The sequence below is a fragment of the Musca autumnalis genome, unplaced genomic scaffold (genome assembly GCF_047663935.1).
Source record: "Musca autumnalis isolate F117 unplaced genomic scaffold, ASM4766393v1 scaffold_4, whole genome shotgun sequence".
In the NCBI taxonomy this organism is placed as follows: Eukaryota; Metazoa; Arthropoda; class Insecta; order Diptera; family Muscidae; genus Musca; species Musca autumnalis.
In genome coordinates this window covers 35,588,871-35,608,355 of record NW_027411977.1, presented here as the reverse complement: position 1 = coordinate 35,608,355, position 19,485 = coordinate 35,588,871, and the positions used below count along the sequence as shown (strand labels likewise).

The 19,485-nt window shown below is 38.8% G+C and overlaps 2 protein-coding genes across 3 annotated transcripts in view; one reads left to right on the top strand and one right to left on the bottom strand.

Moving 5' to 3' along the window:
- The window catches only part of Gk2 (Glycerol kinase 2), a 64,508-nt gene extending 50,267 nt beyond the window's left edge, over nt 1-14,241 (bottom strand). Inside the window, exon 1 of the mRNA XM_073980793.1 lies at nt 13,578-14,241. The gene's annotated coding sequence lies outside the window, so the exon portion shown is untranslated. The remainder of the gene's footprint in view (nt 1-13,577) is intronic.
- A 3,178-nt stretch (nt 14,242-17,419) lies between these two features.
- On the top strand, nt 17,420-19,485 carry LOC141400666 (uncharacterized). 2 transcript variants are annotated; one of them, XM_073980033.1, is made up of 4 exons: nt 17,420-17,558; nt 17,626-18,017; nt 18,084-18,250; nt 18,926-19,485. In XM_073980033.1, the coding sequence occupies exons 2-4, from the start codon at nt 18,001-18,003 to the stop codon at nt 19,021-19,023; spliced, it is 282 nt and encodes a 93-aa protein (XP_073836134.1). In that variant the 5' UTR covers nt 17,420-17,558; nt 17,626-18,000; the 3' UTR covers nt 19,024-19,485. The 2 variants fall into 2 exon arrangements, with proteins under 2 accessions (XP_073836134.1, XP_073836133.1); XM_073980032.1 differs by lacking the exon at nt 18,926-19,485 and having other exon boundaries at nt 18,084-18,900.

Here is a 19,485-nt window from a genome sequence, read left to right as displayed (position 1 = left end):
CTGTTTCACTCTACGGGGTTTCGACTTCTTGTTCCTGAATTCCACGTACGACTGGCGTCCACACATATAATTGAATATCCAACGTTTCAAGCTTGGCCGGAGGGTTGTCTGCTCAATGTCCTCAAACAGCGTGGAGTGCCTGACTGTATCAAAGGCTTTTGATAAGTCAAGCGCCACCATCACTGTTTTATCACACGGCTGTCTCTCCGCGGGACACCACCCTGTCCGTTTTCCAGACTTCGGGAACAATGAGGGTGGCTAGCGACAAGTTGAGAACTTTAGTGAAATACTCCACTCCCGGCTCATCCAGCTGCTTCAGCATTACCATTGAGATTCCATAAGGTCCTAACGCTTTGGATGATTTAGCGTTCCTGATGGCATTGGCAACATCATCCATTGTAAACTGTGGTGGTTCCTCCACGGCAGGAAGAGATCTGATTCGACGTAATACTCTTCTCTTCGCCCTGTCACTCTCGGGGTGATCGACAAACTGTCGATTGAAATAACTTGAGCACCTCTTCGGGTCAGTCAACGTAACGGCGCCAAACGTGATTGAGGTCCTATGTTCCCTTCTTCCAGGGTTCGATAGTGCCTTAATCGTTGCTCACAATTCACCTATACCAGCTCCAATGTTGCAACTCTTCAGATGATTTAACCACTTGTTCCGCTTATGTTCGGCGACCAGCCTGTTAACTTCCAGTGTCAGCTCCCTGACTCTGGGGTCATTGGGGTTGGTTCGGCGAAGCTCATCACGCTCATTTGCTAATCCCGTCGGCTCTGCTGGGAACTTTGGTCTTACTTTGGGTATTCGACCAGCAGGGATATGGCGAGCGGCTGCTGCAGTGATGATGTCTCGGAACGTCCTTTCCGCTACCCGAACATCAGAAGGATTGGGCAGTTCTCTGAAGCGGTGATTGGTGAACTCTCTAAAACCCGGCCAATCAGCTTTCTTATGATTGACGAATGTGCGGCGTTCAGAGGTAATGAAATCGGGTGGTCTGCTAATGGAGACAATTATGGGAAGATGGTCTTATCCAAGGGAAATGACGGGTTGCCAGGTAACGTCATTTGTCAGACAAGGTGACACGATGGTTATGTCTGGCGAGCTGTGACACTATCCTCTAATTCTGGTAGGGGCGTCCTCATTGACCGTGCAAAACGTAGAGCTGTCAATCTGCTCAGCCAGCGCTGTACCTCTCTGGACGTTTCCGAGGGCCGAATGCCACATCTCATGATGCGCATTAAAGTCCCCCAGGACCAGACGATTATGACCTTCCAAAGGCGGGCTAATGTTAGGCACGTAATCTGAGATACAGCTATTTCTCGGCGGGATGTATACGTTCAGCAACTCTATCTCGGCAGTTCCACACCTGACTGCTACCCCCATACATTCCATGTATGGGTCATTAGAGACAGGCTCAAGCGAGATAGGTCTGTATTGGACAGACTGGTGTAATAGGAAAGCTAATCCCCTACCTCAACTTCTGGTGCAATCTTTCCTTAGCACATTGTAACCATCACAATGTTGTAAGCTACAGTTTTTGTTGAGCTTGGTTTCTTGCACCGCAGCGACCTTGATGTTCTTCCGACTCATGATATCTACTATTTCCTCGATCTTACCTCGGAGTCCATTGCAATTAAATTGCAAAAAGGATGCATTCTCTGGGATTGGGACAACAACGGCTGGTGTTAAAGGCTGCATGTGCGGTTGTTTTCGAGGGGACTGCGGGGGAGTTTCGTAGTCAGACGACGAGGGAGTTTCGTAATCCGACGACGACTCACTTGGGACTTTGTTCACGCAGCATGCAGCAACATAGTCCCTGTCGTAGTCACTCACGTGGACAAGTCCAGAGCAACCCCTTAGATGCACCCACTCCTGACATCTATTGCATCTCACCGAAGGTTGGATGTGGGTGAACATACGGATGTGACAAACTGAGCACAGATATATTGGTCCTGGGTTTTCCTCCGTCCCGGCACGGACCAAAAGAATTCGGAGCAGGCATTCCGGGATATGCTGCTCCCAACACAGAAAAACGAAACAAATACAAACATTCTTCGAAAGATCTACGGTCCGATTTCCGTTGACGGTGAATATCGACGTCGTATGAACCACGAGCTATATAAGCTATACAAAGACATGCATATAGTTAAACGTATCGAGCTGCAACGATTGCGTTGGCTAGGCCATATCATGAGAATGAGCGATGATGAACCCGCTAAAAAGGCGTATGAATACATGCCACATGGCGGTGCACGCAGAATCGGCAGGCCTAAGCTTCGATGGAGCACACAAGTGGATGAAGAAATGGAAAGGCGCGGTATTCCAAAAAGTCAAGCGAAAAACAGAGAGGAATGGAGATCTTTTCTTAGTTCGGTCTATGGAACAAATGTTCTGTAATGGGCCAACTAAGTAAGTACACTGAGGTGGCAGCCGCTGGCCGGAACGATGATTTTGTGTTGTTCCGGGTCAATCCGGTACGAAAGAACCCGCTGCCGAGTCATTAGAGCCAGGCTCAAGCGATATAGGTCTGTGTTGAACAGACTGGTGCATTGGAACGCTAACCCCGCACCTTCGATGGGATGTAACCACAAATCTACTGGAGTTATTTAGTACAGTAGTTGAGCAGATTTGTAGCTCTACGTCAGATCATCTCCCCATAATTGTCTCCATTAGCTGACCGCCCGAATTCTTAACCTCTGAACGCCACACAATAGTCATGGGAAAGCTAATTGTCTTAGTTTCAGAGAGTGTTCACTAATCACCGCTTCAGAGATCTTCCCAATCCTCTTCGGGTAGCAGAAAGGACATTCCGAGACACATCCGAAGTTACATACTCAAACCCGAAAGGTACAAAGAAGGTAAAATAACTTACCCCAGAACCGAGTGAGATTTGTAAAAGAAACAATTGATGATGAGATTTGCTTCAAAGTCCAACTTAAACCCGAGAGACAAAGGTGAACATAAAGGACAGTCCTTTATAAGCACATCCGAATGCCCACAGCCTTGGCCCGACAAATCTGGCCCCAGTCTTAGGAGCATCATTGTTTCTGCGAAGGTAAATCAAGAAGTCCGACAGTTAGCCAGCGGCGGCTTCCTCCAAAGGACGTCAAGATCATTCATTTCTTCATTTTCTTTGTTCAGAATGTTAATGGCCTTGGCGAAAGCCTAACCTCCTGGCTTTCTGCTGTCTTCCTCTCTGAGTTATTTTCGAGAAAAGTGTTACTAACTTGGGATATCCCAACCAGAGCTTCAGAATTCAAATCTCCATACATGTGGCTGGTCTATAATTTCTATAATTTGTCAGACCCGTTTTAAGCAGAACGGAGGTATGGGTAGCTGTGGACCTACTATGGGATAATTAATTGAGGAAACTCGATGGAATAAGTTCGCGCTAGGATAGCGGATCATATGAAGATACAATTACAAGCTTCTTTTGATGGAGTTTGCCAAAATCCTATGCACTTGCTAGTACTACGTATTTCGTTGTAGGGTACTGTAAAATTGACCATTTCAAATATTTTATACATACACGCAATAATTTACCCCAATAAGGGGTTTTTGTTTGTGTTCTTAACATGCATGTGTGCATACATGTGTATGGCTTTATATCTCTGCTTTGAGACGACGAGCCCCCAATTGGCATTTGCTGATTGGTTAACTGGTTGTGAAGGTATGTGTTGGGAATAGCAATGAAAACAGAGATGCCAACTTTTAACGATGAAAAATTTCAGCGACATAATTCGAAATATATTTCTAACTTTATTATTATTTCGACGTTTGGACTAAATTTGTTATAACTCCAATTATTAATATAACTTTTTAAGCTTACACAAATTTGTTTCATAGGTAATATTTTTTTCAAGATTTTTGAAAGAATTTTATACGTCAACGTACACACTCCTATAGATTTTTCCACTGTTCATTTTATTTATACTTGAAATATTGCAAGTAGGTCTATTAATATCTTATTATTATTTCAGTATGTGTACTATAAAAATTATTTTTAAAAATATAATATGTAAATTAATGCGTAATAAAAGATGTCGTTGTACGTACAATATTGCATGTGTTCAAACAGAAAATTGTTTTCGCGTTTTTTTCGTAAGCACATGACAACGACAAAGAAATATTCAAGAAATCATTAACCTTGATACATATAAGGCAATTTCTTTGGAAATGCATTGAACCGTTTACGTACCTACGTAAAATAATTATATGTGCAAACTAATATTGTGATATTTATCGTCGAAAACAAAATATATTTCCAATATTATTTTTACATTGTAGTTAGTGCTTACGATTGCTTTTAAAATATAAAAGAAAATTGCGTTCTTATTAATTTCATATTAGAGAAAAATAATTTATAAAAAATGTGTCATAGAAAATAATTATATGTGCAATAACGAAAATTTTTTAAAAAATTCATAATAATGAACAAAATTGTTGTACATATAACATGATATTGTATTGTCCTTGTGGATTAGGACTTGTTGGAGCCTTCGTCTCATACAACCGACTAGGTTTCTTAAGGTGTTAGTGGTGATATACTCCCATTCCGCCAATAATGCACATTTCAATGCTTTTAGCTTCGAGCACCCCTTTGACTTCACGAAAACTTTGGCGGATAGTATGCCCCGAAGGTCTTCAATGGGTTTGTGGCCATGAGTTATAGCTGGCCACACCAATAACCGTACATTTCGTGCCTTTAAAAACTCCTTTGTAGGTCCAACAGGGTGATTCGGGGCAATAGCCTGCTGGAAAGTCCAATTCTATCCGTACAGTTCTACAGCAATATTTATTAAATTGTTCTCTAACAACTTAACATATGTTTCGGCATTTATTTTTGTTGGAACAAAACATAAATTAGGCTTTCGTCCAGCTCTGAATGCAGCGCATACCATAAGAGATCCTCCTCGAAAACTTCACAATTCTCAAATAAATTCTAACGGTATTCAATTTCAATTTTTTTCTAAATTTTGCTTATGTCCTCTCACTTTTTGCTTAGTGGTAATACCTTAATTGGATTTAATTTTTAATCCCGTTAGTTGAGACATTCGATTTTAATTTACAAACCAATAAAAAATAATTATATGAGAATTATAAAACATTCGCGTCTGTCACGTCATAAAGGGAACACTTAACATCGACGAAAGTCTACTTTAAGTTTTGTTCCTACAAAAATGAGTGCCGAAACATAAATTTAGTTTTTAGAGAACAACTTAATAGATTTTGCTTGAGAACTGTCGGGATAAAATTGGACTTTGCAGCAGGATATTGCCCCGAATCACCCTGTTGGACCTACAAAGGAGTTTTTAAAGGCACGAAATGTACGGTTATTGGAGTGGCCAGCTATAACTCATGGCCACAAAGCCATTGAAGACCTTCGGGGCATACTATCCGCCAAAGTTTTCGCGAAGTCAAAGGAGTGCTCTAAGCTGAAAGCATTGAAATGTGCATTATTGGCGGAATGGGAGTATATCACCACTAACATCTAAGTCGGTTCTATGAGACGAAGGCTCCAACAAGTTCTAATCCACAAGGACAATACAATATCATGTCAAATGTACAACAATTTTGTTCATTATTATGAATTTTTTAAAAATGTTCGTTATTGCACATATAATTATTTTCTATGACAAATTTTTTATAAATTATTTTTCTCTAATATGAAATTAATAAGAACGCAATTTTCTTTTATATTTTTAAAGCAATCGTAAGCACTAACTACAATGTAAAAATAATATTGAAAATATATTTTGTTTTCGATAATAAATATCACAATATTAGTTTGCACATATAATTATTTTACATGGGTAGATAGACTTTTTGATGGAATATATCACAGGAAAAATTGCAGACGACAATCTTTGATAGATAAAAGATGTGTACAAACATCATACATCCCAGCACACAAACTGAAAAAATTTTCACTTCAGAATATCATGTATAGCAATAAATCTCGTGAGAGGTTCAATTTTTTAATACAGAGACATAATCAACAGTCAAACACAACTGCTCAGTAATTACTGATAACATAAAAACGTGCCTTTGTTTCGAATCTAAATTTAAAACCCAAAATTTTTTGTTGATCTATCTGTTGTTTCTAAAATGTTATATTGTCTTAGATTTGATTTCAAAAAACAAGTGAAAACGGCGTTAAGTTCGGCCTGGCCGAACTTGTTATACCCTCCACCATGAGTTATATTGAAGTAAAATGGAAAAACATGTAAAAAAGTATCAGTCGGCTTTGCCGACAGAGATATACCCTCAGCCTGCGTATATTGAAACAATTTTTTCCCAAATAAATGTATGTATTTAGGAGGTTTTAAAAATTTTGGGCGTTTGAACCTACAAAAATGTTGATTAGGATTAAAGATCAAAAGTTTTGCGTAGCAGATACAAAAAGGAATGGATCGACATTGACCATTATGGAAGTGGATCTTCAGCCACTACATATGGTGCCTATGGGGCTTTTACACCTTTCGGGCTGTTTGCTCAAGAAGTATGGACTTGCCCCTGAATAAAACTTTTTCCATAGTAATTGAGGCAGCGAATGCAAGTTGCTTCAACAAAAATCAAAGTGATTCGATATCAGGTCTTAAAGTGAACTTATCCGAAATTTTGTGTGGGAGCTACCGGTTGGAGTGGACAAATATAGTTCATATTTAAACTTGATCTATATCTGGTAGATATATTAGGATGTGTAAAGTATGCACCAATTTGGCCACTCCCATCAAGAGTTACTGTACAAACAATTTTTCGGAACATTTTTGAACTTTTATGGGGGAGGTACCTGAAGGAGTGGACCGATATGGCTTATCTTCGAACTTTAACTATGTTTGGACAAAATATTACTAAGGCCAAATGTTGGACCGAATCGGTAGATCCGTTCTAGAGTTATCTTGCGCTCCAAGCACCTCGCACGGTGTCATAGCGGTTTTTTTGCAACTTTCATGCTATTTTCTCACGAAGTATGGACTTGCCCCTAATGAAACTTGTACCGTCGTATGGGGGGCAATGAATACAATATTGAAACCTTATATAAGTCTGGTACACATTTCAGGATGTGCAAAGTATGGACCAAATCGGTTACTACCTTCAGGAGTTATCGTGCGCACAAATTTTCCGAACATTTTCGAACTTCGAACTTAAACTAAGTTTGGGCAAAATATTACGAAAGCCAAAATTTGAACCGAATCGGTTCATCCGTTCGAGAGTTATCGTGCGCTCCAGCCAGCCATACAGACAGACGGTCGGACATTGCTCAATCGACTCCAAATTGTCTGAAACACATTTCGTCCAAACATACTTGGGGTCTAAAACCATTATTTCGATGAGGCACATTTTGCCCGTATGAAAGTGTATATACCCTCGTTAGCATAAATGCTGAGGGTATAATTAGTTTCATTTCGTTTATGAAGAAGACTAATTACCAAATTTCATGAAATTTCGTCGATCTATACCGACAAATTCCAGCGGAAAGTTTTTAGACTCAAAAAAGACTAATCACCAAATTTCCGATATTTCGGTAAGATAATGTGGCTAAAACCTAATACCTATACCGACAAATTTCATATGGAAACTTTTATACCCCAAATGAAGACTAAATACCAAATTTTAGCCATTTCGGAGGAATACTGAGGCCACAACCCTCAAAATACCGAAAATCGGCAGGTACTGCTCTATGGGGGCTATATGAAGGCGTGATCCTATACCGACAAAATTCTGGGGGAAAGTTGTATACCCCCAACGAAAACTAACTACCAAATTTTAGTCAGTTCGGAGGAATATTGAGGCCACAACCTTCAAAATAACGAAAATCGGGAGGTACCGTTCTTTGGGGGCTATATGAAGGCGTGGACCTATACCAACAAAATTCTGGGGGAAAGTTGAATACCCCCAACGAAAACTAAATACCGAATTGTAGTCATATCAAAGGAATATTGAGACCACAACCTTCAAAATACCGAAAATCGGGAGGTATCGTTCTTTGGGGGCTGTATGAAGGCGTGGACCTATACCAACAAAATTCTGGGGGAAAGTTGAATACCCCCAACGAAAACTAAATACTAAATTAAAGTCATATCGAAGGAATATTGAGGCCACAGCCTTCAAAATACCGAAAATCGGGAGGTACCGTCCTATGGGGCTAAATGAAGGCGTGGACCTATACCAACAAAATTCTGGGGGAAAGTTGTATACCCCCAACGAAGACTAAGTACCAAATTTCAGTCATTTCGGTGTGATAATGAGGCTAAAACCTTAAAAATACCTATAATCGGGTGGAATTGTTATATGGGGGCTATATCAAAACGTGGACCGATATATCCCATTTGCAATACCAAACATCCTAGGAGTAATAGAAACTTCTATACCAAATTACAAAGCTCTATCTTAAAAATTGCGGACGGACAGACGGACATTGTTATATCGACTTAGAATTTTACCCTGATCAAGAATATATATACTTTATAGGGTCTCCGATGAATATTTCGATGTGTTAAAAACGGAATGACAAATTTAATTATACCCTCCGTAATATGGTGGAGGGTATAATAAATACCTCTCTTGTGATTATGGTAACATCTCTCCATATGTCATGCCATAATAAAAATGCATTGATTGTTCAAAAGCATCAATGCAAAAGTAATAAAACAAATGCCAATGCATACTATGTACGTATGTTGTTTTGTTTTTGATAGCCCGCAAAATCTGGTAATTTTTAGTAATAATCAAATTTTTATATATTCAGAAAATATTCACTGTTACTAAGACAAATATATAATAAACAGAAATAGATAGAAAACTTAATACCACTCTTTATGCACCATTCCTACAACAATTAATTTTTTTTTTTTTTTTTTTTTTTTGATTTAGTACAGTTTGCAATATGTTCGAGAATAATTTAGCATTTTACCGAAGATAGTCCTATTGGTCCTAAATGCAATGATTTAATTTTTTTCGTGATCATATCAATTTTGATGAGCACGATAAGTTCCGACTTGAGTACACGATTTGATTGAAACCAAGGATATCGTAATATTTCTTCCTAAAACACATCAAGTTCCAAAAAGATCTATATCGAACAACTCCTTTGAGTACCTTCCTTACGACAGTTCAACATTCTCGCTTATGTGCACATTTGGGTGATAGCTTTGGAATTTTCAAAGAAGGTTGTTGTTGAAACAGCTTAATCCGGCTTTGGCTCTACGTCCAGGTCTAGCAATGTAGTTGCTATGATTGAGTTGTAACCACAAAGCTACTGGAGGTAGTGGAGTATGTTAGTCGGGACAGTTTTAAAAGATGCAATGTGTTTTGCTGACATGTTCCGCATGTCATCAATCCTTGCCCTAAATTAATTTAGACGGCCGCACCATCCCGAATGTAATTGAGCCGAAACCCAGAGTTTGTCGTGGCGGATGACGTTCTTCAGCTGTCATAGATGGGGCATGTTCTCTCTACACGATAGTTGTTGGCAAGTGCATCTGCGTGAATGCTATTCAAACCTGCCTGATAGGCTTGTTTATCAACGGGTTCTCTCTTGATACGCTAGACCTCTATTTCTAGATCATGAAGATCCTTCCAGACCTGACTATCTACCATATGGTGATTACGATGGCTCTCTCGGTAACACCCTAGCTTGTTTTGCAACGAAAGAATGTCTTTGTTTTGCTGTACTGGAAGAATCTTCGTCTCCTCATGGAGATGGTTCACTGATGACATGAGGAGGCACATTGTGGAAGTTTTCAGGGCGGCATACTGACAGTTTTGAATATTGTTCCGTTGTACTTATGATCGCGGACCACACTGTCACAGCATAGATTACCACAGGCCGACCTATCGTGTTATATGATTTCTTTGTCGGCACCCCAAGTGAAGCCGGACCTTGATGTAGGTCCTTGTTCCCACATCTCAGCTTGTGACAGAAAGCTGTGGCATGCGCGGCCGACGTAAATATGCTGTCGAATGTTACCTCTAGAATCTTGGGGTATATTGTAGTCGCCCATGACATTAAACCATGTTCACACCGTCCATGTGGTGAACAGAGGACCGTAGATTTAGTGGCGAATGTTTGTATATTCCTTGCGTGGAAAAGAATGTTAAGATCAGTCAAATAGGAGTTTAGCATTTCACAAATCATCATCCGCATACGTTACAATCATCCGCATACGTTACGATCTCGATGACGACAGGAAGGGTAGAATACAGGAGAGGTAGATGTAAAGCAGGTCCGAAGATATCATCCACCTTGGGGAACTACCTGCTTCACCCTACGAGGCTTGGACTTCTTGCTCCTGAATTCCACTTACGACTGGCGACGATACACATAATTGATTATCCAACGTTTCAAATTTGACCGTAGGGATATATTCAGCGTGGTGTGCTTCATAGTATCAAGGACTGTTGATAAGTCAAGCGCCACCATCACTTTTCTATCACACGGCTTGCTCTGGTTGAATCCTCGACTAAGATGTGTGGAGATGGCTTGCAGCACCGTTGTCGTGCTGTGCTGCTTACGGAACCCATGTTGCTGATCGGCATTTGGATAGTTATTTCTGACGCTAGGAAGGACTAAAGCCTCAAGAATGTTTGCTACGGGCGACAAAAGCGAAGTCGCTCTGTACGATTCATCCTTAACTAGCTTCAGTAGCGAGACAACCTTGCCCATTTTTTCGGTGGCTAGCGACAGGTTGAAAACTTTAGTGAGATATTCAACTCCCGCACATCCAGTTGTTTCAGCATTACCATGGTTGATGGAGTCACCTCCTACGCTTTCAATGACTTAGCCTTCCTGATGACATTCGCAACATCATCCATTTTAAATTGTACTGGATCTAATGCGAGGTAGCACTCTTCTCCTCGACCCGTCATAACGTCACCAAACCCCAAACTGAGGTCCTATATTCCATCTTCCCACAATTCGAGTGGAACTTAACCGTTGCTCACTATTCACTAATTTCGTCTCCAATGTTGCAACCCTTTAGATGATCTAGCCACTTGTTTCTCTTTCAGTGTCAGCTCCTTAACGCTGGGGCCAGTCAATACTATTGGCTCGAAGAAGCTCATCATGTTTATTTGCTAATCCCGCCACCCATGCCGAGAAATTTGGTCTCACTTCGGTTATTCACCCAGCAGGTATATAGGCTGCAACTATGATTATATACCGAAACATTCTTTATGCTACCCGAACATCAGAAGGGCTGGTCTCTATAAAACTAGCCCAGTTAGCTTTGAAATGATTGATGAAAATGCGGCGTTCAGACTTCGGGCGGTCTGCTGATGGAGACAACTATAGGCAAATTGTCCGGGGGAAGAGAAACGACGGGATTTCCAAGTGGCGTCATTTATCGCACCAGTTAACATTCTGGTAGGGACCTCCTCAATGACCGCTGCTCAGTGTCATCCTCATGATAAGCATTAAAATCCCCTAAGACCAGTCGGTTGAATGTTGATTTAATAACCTGGGGTACACCTATTTATTGTCTTGATGTATACGTTAGGCAACAGTTCAACACCTGACTACTACACCCATACATTCCATGTACTGTCATTAGTGCCAGGTTCAAAAGAGATAGGTATGTATTGAACAAACTGGTTAAATAGGAAAGATAATCCTCAACCTTTACTTCTGGTGTGATGCCTTCTCAGTACGTTGTAATCATCACAATGCTGTAAGCTGCAGTTGTTTTTTAGTTTGATTTCCTTAAACGCCCCGACCATGATATTTTCCGACTCATGAAATTTGCAATAAAATTGCAAAAAGGATGCATTTTCAGGATTTGAACAGCATCGACAGGTGTTAAGTGCTGCGTGTGAGGTTGCTATTAGGGGTACTTTTGGCGACTCTAATATTTTGATGACGAGAAGACTCACTGTGGGGGGGTTCTCTGGACCAAATATCACCTTTTGGAAGAAAATGTTGAAAAATTGCATGAAAAAATTAATTTCGGGGACCCTGGCCCGCATTCCCACACTTCTGCGTATGTCCCTGTGGATGCGTGTTGGACAAAACGGCGCAGAATGGTCCTGGGTTTTCCTCTGTCCCGACAGTAGGATCCGAGAAGTGACCTTAAACTGGATTTAAGCGCAAAAGTGAAACATGACCGGTCTACGTATGGGAGTCACACCTTTCAATAGTTTTTGTTGTACTAGTAATAATGATGTGTCGAAACTTGAAAGAACTACTGGATACCTTTAAAAAATTCGAAAAAAAATCTAAAGTAAGTCAAGCAGTAAACGGTGATAAGGTCAGTATGTATCGACGAGCACAAGATACCCAATATATTCGGACCTGTTGTGACAGTTGAGAACTTAAATTCTAAAAATTGTTACTGGTCTTATCTACTTCACCATTGCTATAAAATAAAACAAAAACTGACTTCTATTCAAATTGCAATTATAATCAGGACCCCAAGGACCACTTGTTTAAGACGGTGAACATTTCAGTGAGAGACCTTCGAACCACACCTGTTCCAAAACAACAACCTTGGAAATAATAACAATACTTTGAACTATGCAAACGTTTTAAAAAAGCATGCTACTGTTAGGACCCGAAACATGAGTACTTTTTCCAACAATCTGTTTAATGGCATTTAGCCATAAATCATACTAAACGTATCGAGTTACAATGATTGCATAGGCTAGGTAATGTCTGTCATGAAGGGCTAATGAAAACTAGCGTCTTTAAGCAGTGCGTTATGCTCAATACTTCGATGGAATGGAGAAGCGACTATTGACATCTAAAACCGAAGTATTTAAAACTGGAGTGGGATCGAAGTGATTGAAAATCAATTCTTAATTCGTTAAATGTTTAGTATCGGACCTCCTATGGAAGTAATTATAGTAATCGGAAGAGATAATCTGCAAAGTCATACTATCTTCTTTAAATAGGAAACTTAACTATTTCCGATTTCAATATTCATTGGTTGTGTGTATTATTCATTTGAGTAGCCCATAAAAAAACTTCCTCTGTTACATTGTTCGTTGGGATTTTTATCTAATTGGAATTATTGTTGTATTTATTGCCATATGCACCATGAAACCCCCCAAAAAAAAAAAAAAACTTGGGCATAAATAGAATACTCTCCCACCTGGCGGAAAAATCTGGAAAAATTACCACAGGTAGATCTTGTTGTCCTGATCACAAATATATAAACTTTTCCGGGGGGAAGTCCATACTTCCCGAGATATGGGCCTGTTAAGTTCCGAAAATTCCCTTGTTAAAGTAAGAAAAAATTTAAATTAAAAAAATGGTGTTTTTGTGCCCTAAATTGGCTCCTGTCCATAGGAGAAAGTCTTAAATCCCTGGACGAAGGCCGGCTAATTAGGAAAAACTTACAATTTAAAAAAAAATTTCCAATTTTTTCCGTCAGCTGGTAGAGTATTCAATTTAAAAAAAATTTTCCAATTTTTTCCGTCAGCTGGTAGACTATTCAATTTGTTCCAAAACTTGGCCGGCCAATAGAACCAACAAAAACATATTTCCCTATATTATAAATACATATCAAAACATAGACAAATTATAAATTCACAAACAACAAAAACAATACAATACTATTTATAGACGACTTACCTTCTTATGATGATGTGAATGATGTTGTCTGTAGACTTTTGTTTTATTTTTATTATAGACTCCCTTAATTTATGAGCTTTTGTTGTTTGCTGTGGTTTTGTCTTTTTATAAATTTATTTGTTTATATTTATTTTGTTGAGATTCGTATTTTCCACACTATTTGTTCACTTTTGTTGACTTCTGCTGGCGTGGTTTTAACAAAACACTTGAGGTAGGTTGAAATGGGGTTGGTGGGGTGGATGGTTGTATAATAAATGTACGATGTCGTTCTGTGTTGTGACGTAATAGAAGCGAGGAGACGAGCCCACTTTTTTAGCCAAATGTATGTATCTAGATGGCTATGTCTGGAAGTTTTTGTTGTTTTCGTACGAATTCACGAGAGTTTTGTTGCTGTTTTTTATTTGTGAATGGAACACGCCGCCACTTTATTTTATTTAACTTTTTTTAAGGTCACGTTTTTCAACTTTTCAACACGTTTTTCTATATTAAGAACTTTTTACATTCCCATGATCGCGACAAGGCAATATGAAGCGCATTTATTTTACCGTTTGAAGTGCATCCGACTGCATTCGTTTTGTTAATATTCCATTTATTTAATAAATTATTTTTAAAATTAAAGAGCAAAACAGACCACACACACAATCCTTAAACAGAAAACATACACAGCCAAACACATAAACAGCTGTTTTCTTATTTTCTCTCCCATTATCGCTTAATGTATGGGAAATTTTCAAGGGGGCGCTTGTGTATTATGAAAATATCCCTTTTCCGTTAAAATTATGGAAGAATTAAAAATATATGCTCTGTTCCAGAACCTGCAAGAAGCTACTATTTTTTAATACGATATAATTTATTGGTCTGTTCCAGAACTGCAAGAATCTACTAATTTTTACTATTTATTCCGATAACTTAAAGGAAAAAATGTTATCGTAGTAAAAAATAGTAGCATCTTGCAGGTTCTGGAACAGAGCATTTTCCATTATGTTATCGGAAAAAGTAGGGCTTAAATGTCGTTTAGAGGCACCTCTCGGATAGGGCTGAAATTAGATTTACAGTAGATAGCCCTTGGCATCCTGAATACAACGATATATAATTTTCCGGGGGAAGTCCATACTTTCCAAGATATGGGTCTTGACATTTCGGAAATATCGTACTTTCACACCTTTAGGTTGTTTACGGGCACCTCTCGGATCGGGCTGAAATTTTTACAGTAGACAGCCCTTGACATCCTGAATACAACGATATATAATTTTCCGGGGGGAACTCCATACTTCCCGAGATATGGGTCTTGACATTTTACAATTCTAACGTGGGCAATATGGGCATCGTTTTAAAGCTTATGGAGAGTACTTTTATGCACGCGTTTTGATCGCGTAGCCCACTTTTGACCCTGTCCATAGGAGAAAGTCTTAAATCCCCGGCCGAAGGCCGCCTACTTAAATACACTTTCAATTTAAAAGAGAGTTTTGATCGCGTAGCCCACTTTTGACCCTGTCCATAGGAGAAAGTCTTAAATCCCCGGCCGAAGGCCGGCTACTTAAGAACACTTTCAATTTAAAAGAGAGCTTTGATCGCGTAGCCCACTTTTGACCTTGTCCATAGGAGAAAGTCTTAAATCCCCGGCCGAAGGCCGGCTACTTAAGAACACTTTCAATTTAAAAGAGAGCTTTGGTCGCGTAGCCCACTTTGACCCTGTCCATAGGAGAAAGTCTTATATTCCCGGCCGAAGGCCGTCTACTTAAGAACACTTTCAATTTTTTTTTGAAATTTTTACCACAGGTAGGTCTCGTTGCCCTGATCACAAAAATATATATATCGTCTAGATGTAGTCCATACTTCCCGAGATATAGGCCATTAAAGTTCCAAATTTTCTTTTAAATTATAATTTTCTTTTGCAATAGCCGGCCTTCGGCCGTGGACTTAAGACTTTCTCCTATGGACAGGGGCAAATCTAGGGAACGGGAACAAAAATTTATTTTAAATTATAAATGTTTCTCTAATTAGACGGCCTTCGGCCGGGGATTTAAGAATTTCTGCTATGGACAGGTACAAGTCTCGGGAACGGACACAAAATTTTCTTTTAAATTAATTTTTTTTTTAAATAGCCGGCCTTCGGCCGGGGACTTACGGCTTTCACCTATGGACAAGTGCAAATCTAGGGAATGGATGTTACAAAACCCTGTAGGCGGCACTAAATGGGACCTTCCGGCTTGCTCTGCGGTCTCTGGGTCAGGTTCTCAACCGTCCACCATTTAGCCCATCAGGGCGAACACAAATTTGAACTCTATCACAACACTAAACATTCTACCAACACAACAAGTACCGACTTAGATAAAGGAGTATTGATGGTATTACTCCTGCACTTGCCCACCCTTCCATGGTTTCCTAGGTTCCTCTAGAATTTCGTAGAAAACCCCACATACACACAACTCACCTCTTCACCTGTTAGGAAGTCCCTCGTTTACCAACAATTAAAACATATTAAATTTCAATTTTCACAAAATCAACACATAATTACATTTATTGATAATTTTTAAAAGTAAAAAAAAGTTAAAGGTAAAATATATTCTTGGTCTTTTATCAAATTAAATTGGAGTATCTAACACCAGAATATGTAATTTAAAATATGATAATAAAAAAAATCAAATTTCTCTTAAGAGAATCCTAGAGTTGTAGGCTTTCTAAATTCAAAGCCAAATTCCTATTATAAACACCTACTACAAATGAGCTCGCTTATATAGGTTTAAATAGCCACAAAAGGGCGTTACACTTCACTATATCTCACTCTAGCTTTTCCTTAGGAAATAGAAAAATTTAATCAAAAGAATTTACTGGCGTTAAAATTTCCTTACAATATCAATTTTATGGACAAACACAGACAACACAAAACATATAATATATAATTTGTCTTATTTTGTTTAATTTATAGTTTTCTTTTCTTGTTTAGAGGTTACTTATTTTCGGTCACAAGACCTACAGTCGCATCTTTATGACACGTAGATCAATTTATATTAATTTTAGTTTTAGTTGATAATTTCTTTTTTTGCTTCAAAATCAAATAATAATTTTTTTCTTTTTGCTTTTTTCCAGTTACCGCTTGGACTTTTTTCGAGGCAAATAAAATTCAATACATCTACAGGTTACCTTGCTGGGATTATTTTATTGGGAGGCAAATGTGTGGCCACTTCTTGGCGTCATTACCAATCTGGATGCCATCCGCATATACCAACGTTTTAAAAGTAGCACGGAATGTTCCACGTCTTCCCAACGGATCAAATTTTGCACACTCCAAAACCACAACAAAATCTGCACTTATGATGGCTATAACCAAATAGATGCCACTCAACACAAAGGAATCCTGCTGACTGTGATTTTAAAGACTGGTGTCATCCAAAAAATATACTGGCCCCCTCAACTCTTCTGGAGGCCAGGAATGGTCGATAATTTGTGGAAACCCTAATATTAAAACATTTCATTAGACACCACTTTTGTTATTCACCAAAAACTTTACACTCACTTATTGTTTATGTTTCCTCCAATAAAGAAAACAACCAAAAGACGTTACACACTGTTATTTTATTTTCACAGTATTTTGGTATAAAGGAAAATAGCCTCTTTCGCCAAGGCGGTAATTGAACGACTATCGTTCAGAAATTTCCCGTTTTCGTCTTTTATACCACTGGCAATTTCCCCCATTTTCCTAAATATTTCCAATATTTGCAAAAACAATCATTCAATGGCGCTGTGGTAATCATCAAATGGCCGTTCGCCCAGTGTTGATGTTTTTGGTAACTCTACACTCGCTAACCAACTCTACAATTTCCTACCAGGTGGCAAAGCTACCCGTTTCCTTCTGCTCAGTCTAGAAAAGATTCGCACGATGCGCTGTTACATCCAATTAATTCTATACAAAAGGAATTAACAAAAATATTTCGTTGGTTGGCGGTAACTACTTTTCCTTGTGTAGTTACAAGAAAAATGGTAAGTTTTGTTTCTCATATGAAATTGTAATCTCTGTGACAAAAATATAATTGATAAAACATTGCAGGTAGCAAGCCGCCATACCATTTAATAAAACCGCCGCCTACATTCATCTTGTTCTCTTAACCCACGCAACATGGAAACAAAACTTTATTTTATATTCAGCCTTATTACGGTTGGCGTAGTCGTATCCAAAATTGCAAATTGACGTGTCGTAACGTCTAATTGGTATTATGTATGTCGTACACAACATTTTCGCAACGACTAATTGGTATTATGTATGTCGTATACGAGATATTACAACTCTGTATGCCATTCTTTTACAATTTTGCTACCACGAGAGGCGTTTTATTACGAGAAACGTTGTGAAATTAGTCGTTAGAGATTTTGTTGACGACAACAGACAAATTTCTTAAAACGTTAATAAAAACGAACAAATAAAATGGATTTAAACAAAAGGTATGTGTCTATATAACAATAATATTATATATTCGTATAAATTTTATAATATTGCACATGTTTTAGAACAAAAGTCACCACAAAAAAGCAGTTTGACACAATGGTCCAGATTTTGCAGAACAATCCAAATTTGGCCAGAGGTTACAGCAATGGAATAAAAAAAATTAGCGTGAAAGAAGAGTGGAATAAAATTAGTACGAAACTCAACATTTTAGGACCGCCAGTACGAACAGGTGAGGGTTGGATGAAAGTCTGGGCTGACTACAAATTAAAGTTAAGGAAGAAGTTAGTTCACAATAAGGCGGAATGTCGTGCTACAGGTGGAGGATCCTTCAAGCAGTACATACTAACAGACACGGAAGAAGCAGCATCAAGCTTGTTACAATTGGATACAATTGTAAACGCGTGCAATCAGTCAATTGGTATCCAGCAGCCTTCAACGCTTCGAGAAACAACCACTGAGGAAGAACTGTTTGAAGCATGTATAATCCATGAAGATTTAGAAAACCACGATCCCTGCACAGTTACTCCCCAAAGCGTAAGCAGGTCTCATGCAAAAGAGCCGCAGGTCGTAGTGAATCAGGATCCCCGCACAATAACCCTTGTAAGCATAGGTATCACTCATGGAAATGAGCAACAGGTCCAAGTGAACCAGGATCCCTGCACACTAGTCACAAATACCCCTCACAGAAATGGATTTCAGCAACAGCAACTGAGTATCAGTCATGGAGAATATGTTTGATTCTTGTCGTAACTGTTTTCGTCTTACTTTTAAATCGTTCGGAGTATATTCATCCTCATCGTCGGATATAAAATAACCCATACTTAACATTTTTATGGTTTATTAATAAATAATTGTTCTTTTTTATTTTAACTGACTCTATTTTTTGTTTTCTTTTTTATAACAGGGTGGCGTGTAATTGTCGAAAATGTTAATAATCTACGACTACGTCTACGACACTTGAACGCCTACGACAACGCCAACCGTAATAAGGGTGATTATTAATAATTTTCCTCTAATTAGCCGGCCTTCATATTTTTAGAACTTTAAAGGCCTATATCTCGGGAAGTATGGACTACATCTGGACTATATATATATTTTTGTGATCAGGGCAACGAGACCTAGCACGCGTGCGCGTGTAAACCCGTCTTAAGCCCTATTTTTTACTACGATATCATTCCTTCCTTTATGTTATCGAAAAAAAATAACAATTAGTAGATTCTTGCAGTACTGGAAAAGACTAGAGCTGGCAAGAAATCGATGGCACTATCGATAAAATCGATTATTTTTTAAAAAATTAAATATCGATAGATAGTTTTGTCTATCGATATTATCGGAACAAAAACACCCCAACCTAAAATTCATTGAAATAAATAGAAATTTCTCCGTTTTTCGGTTTTGTGTGTGTGAAAAGGTATGTCCGTATTCACACGTACACATTTTTCGGCGAAGTAAAATGTATTTTTT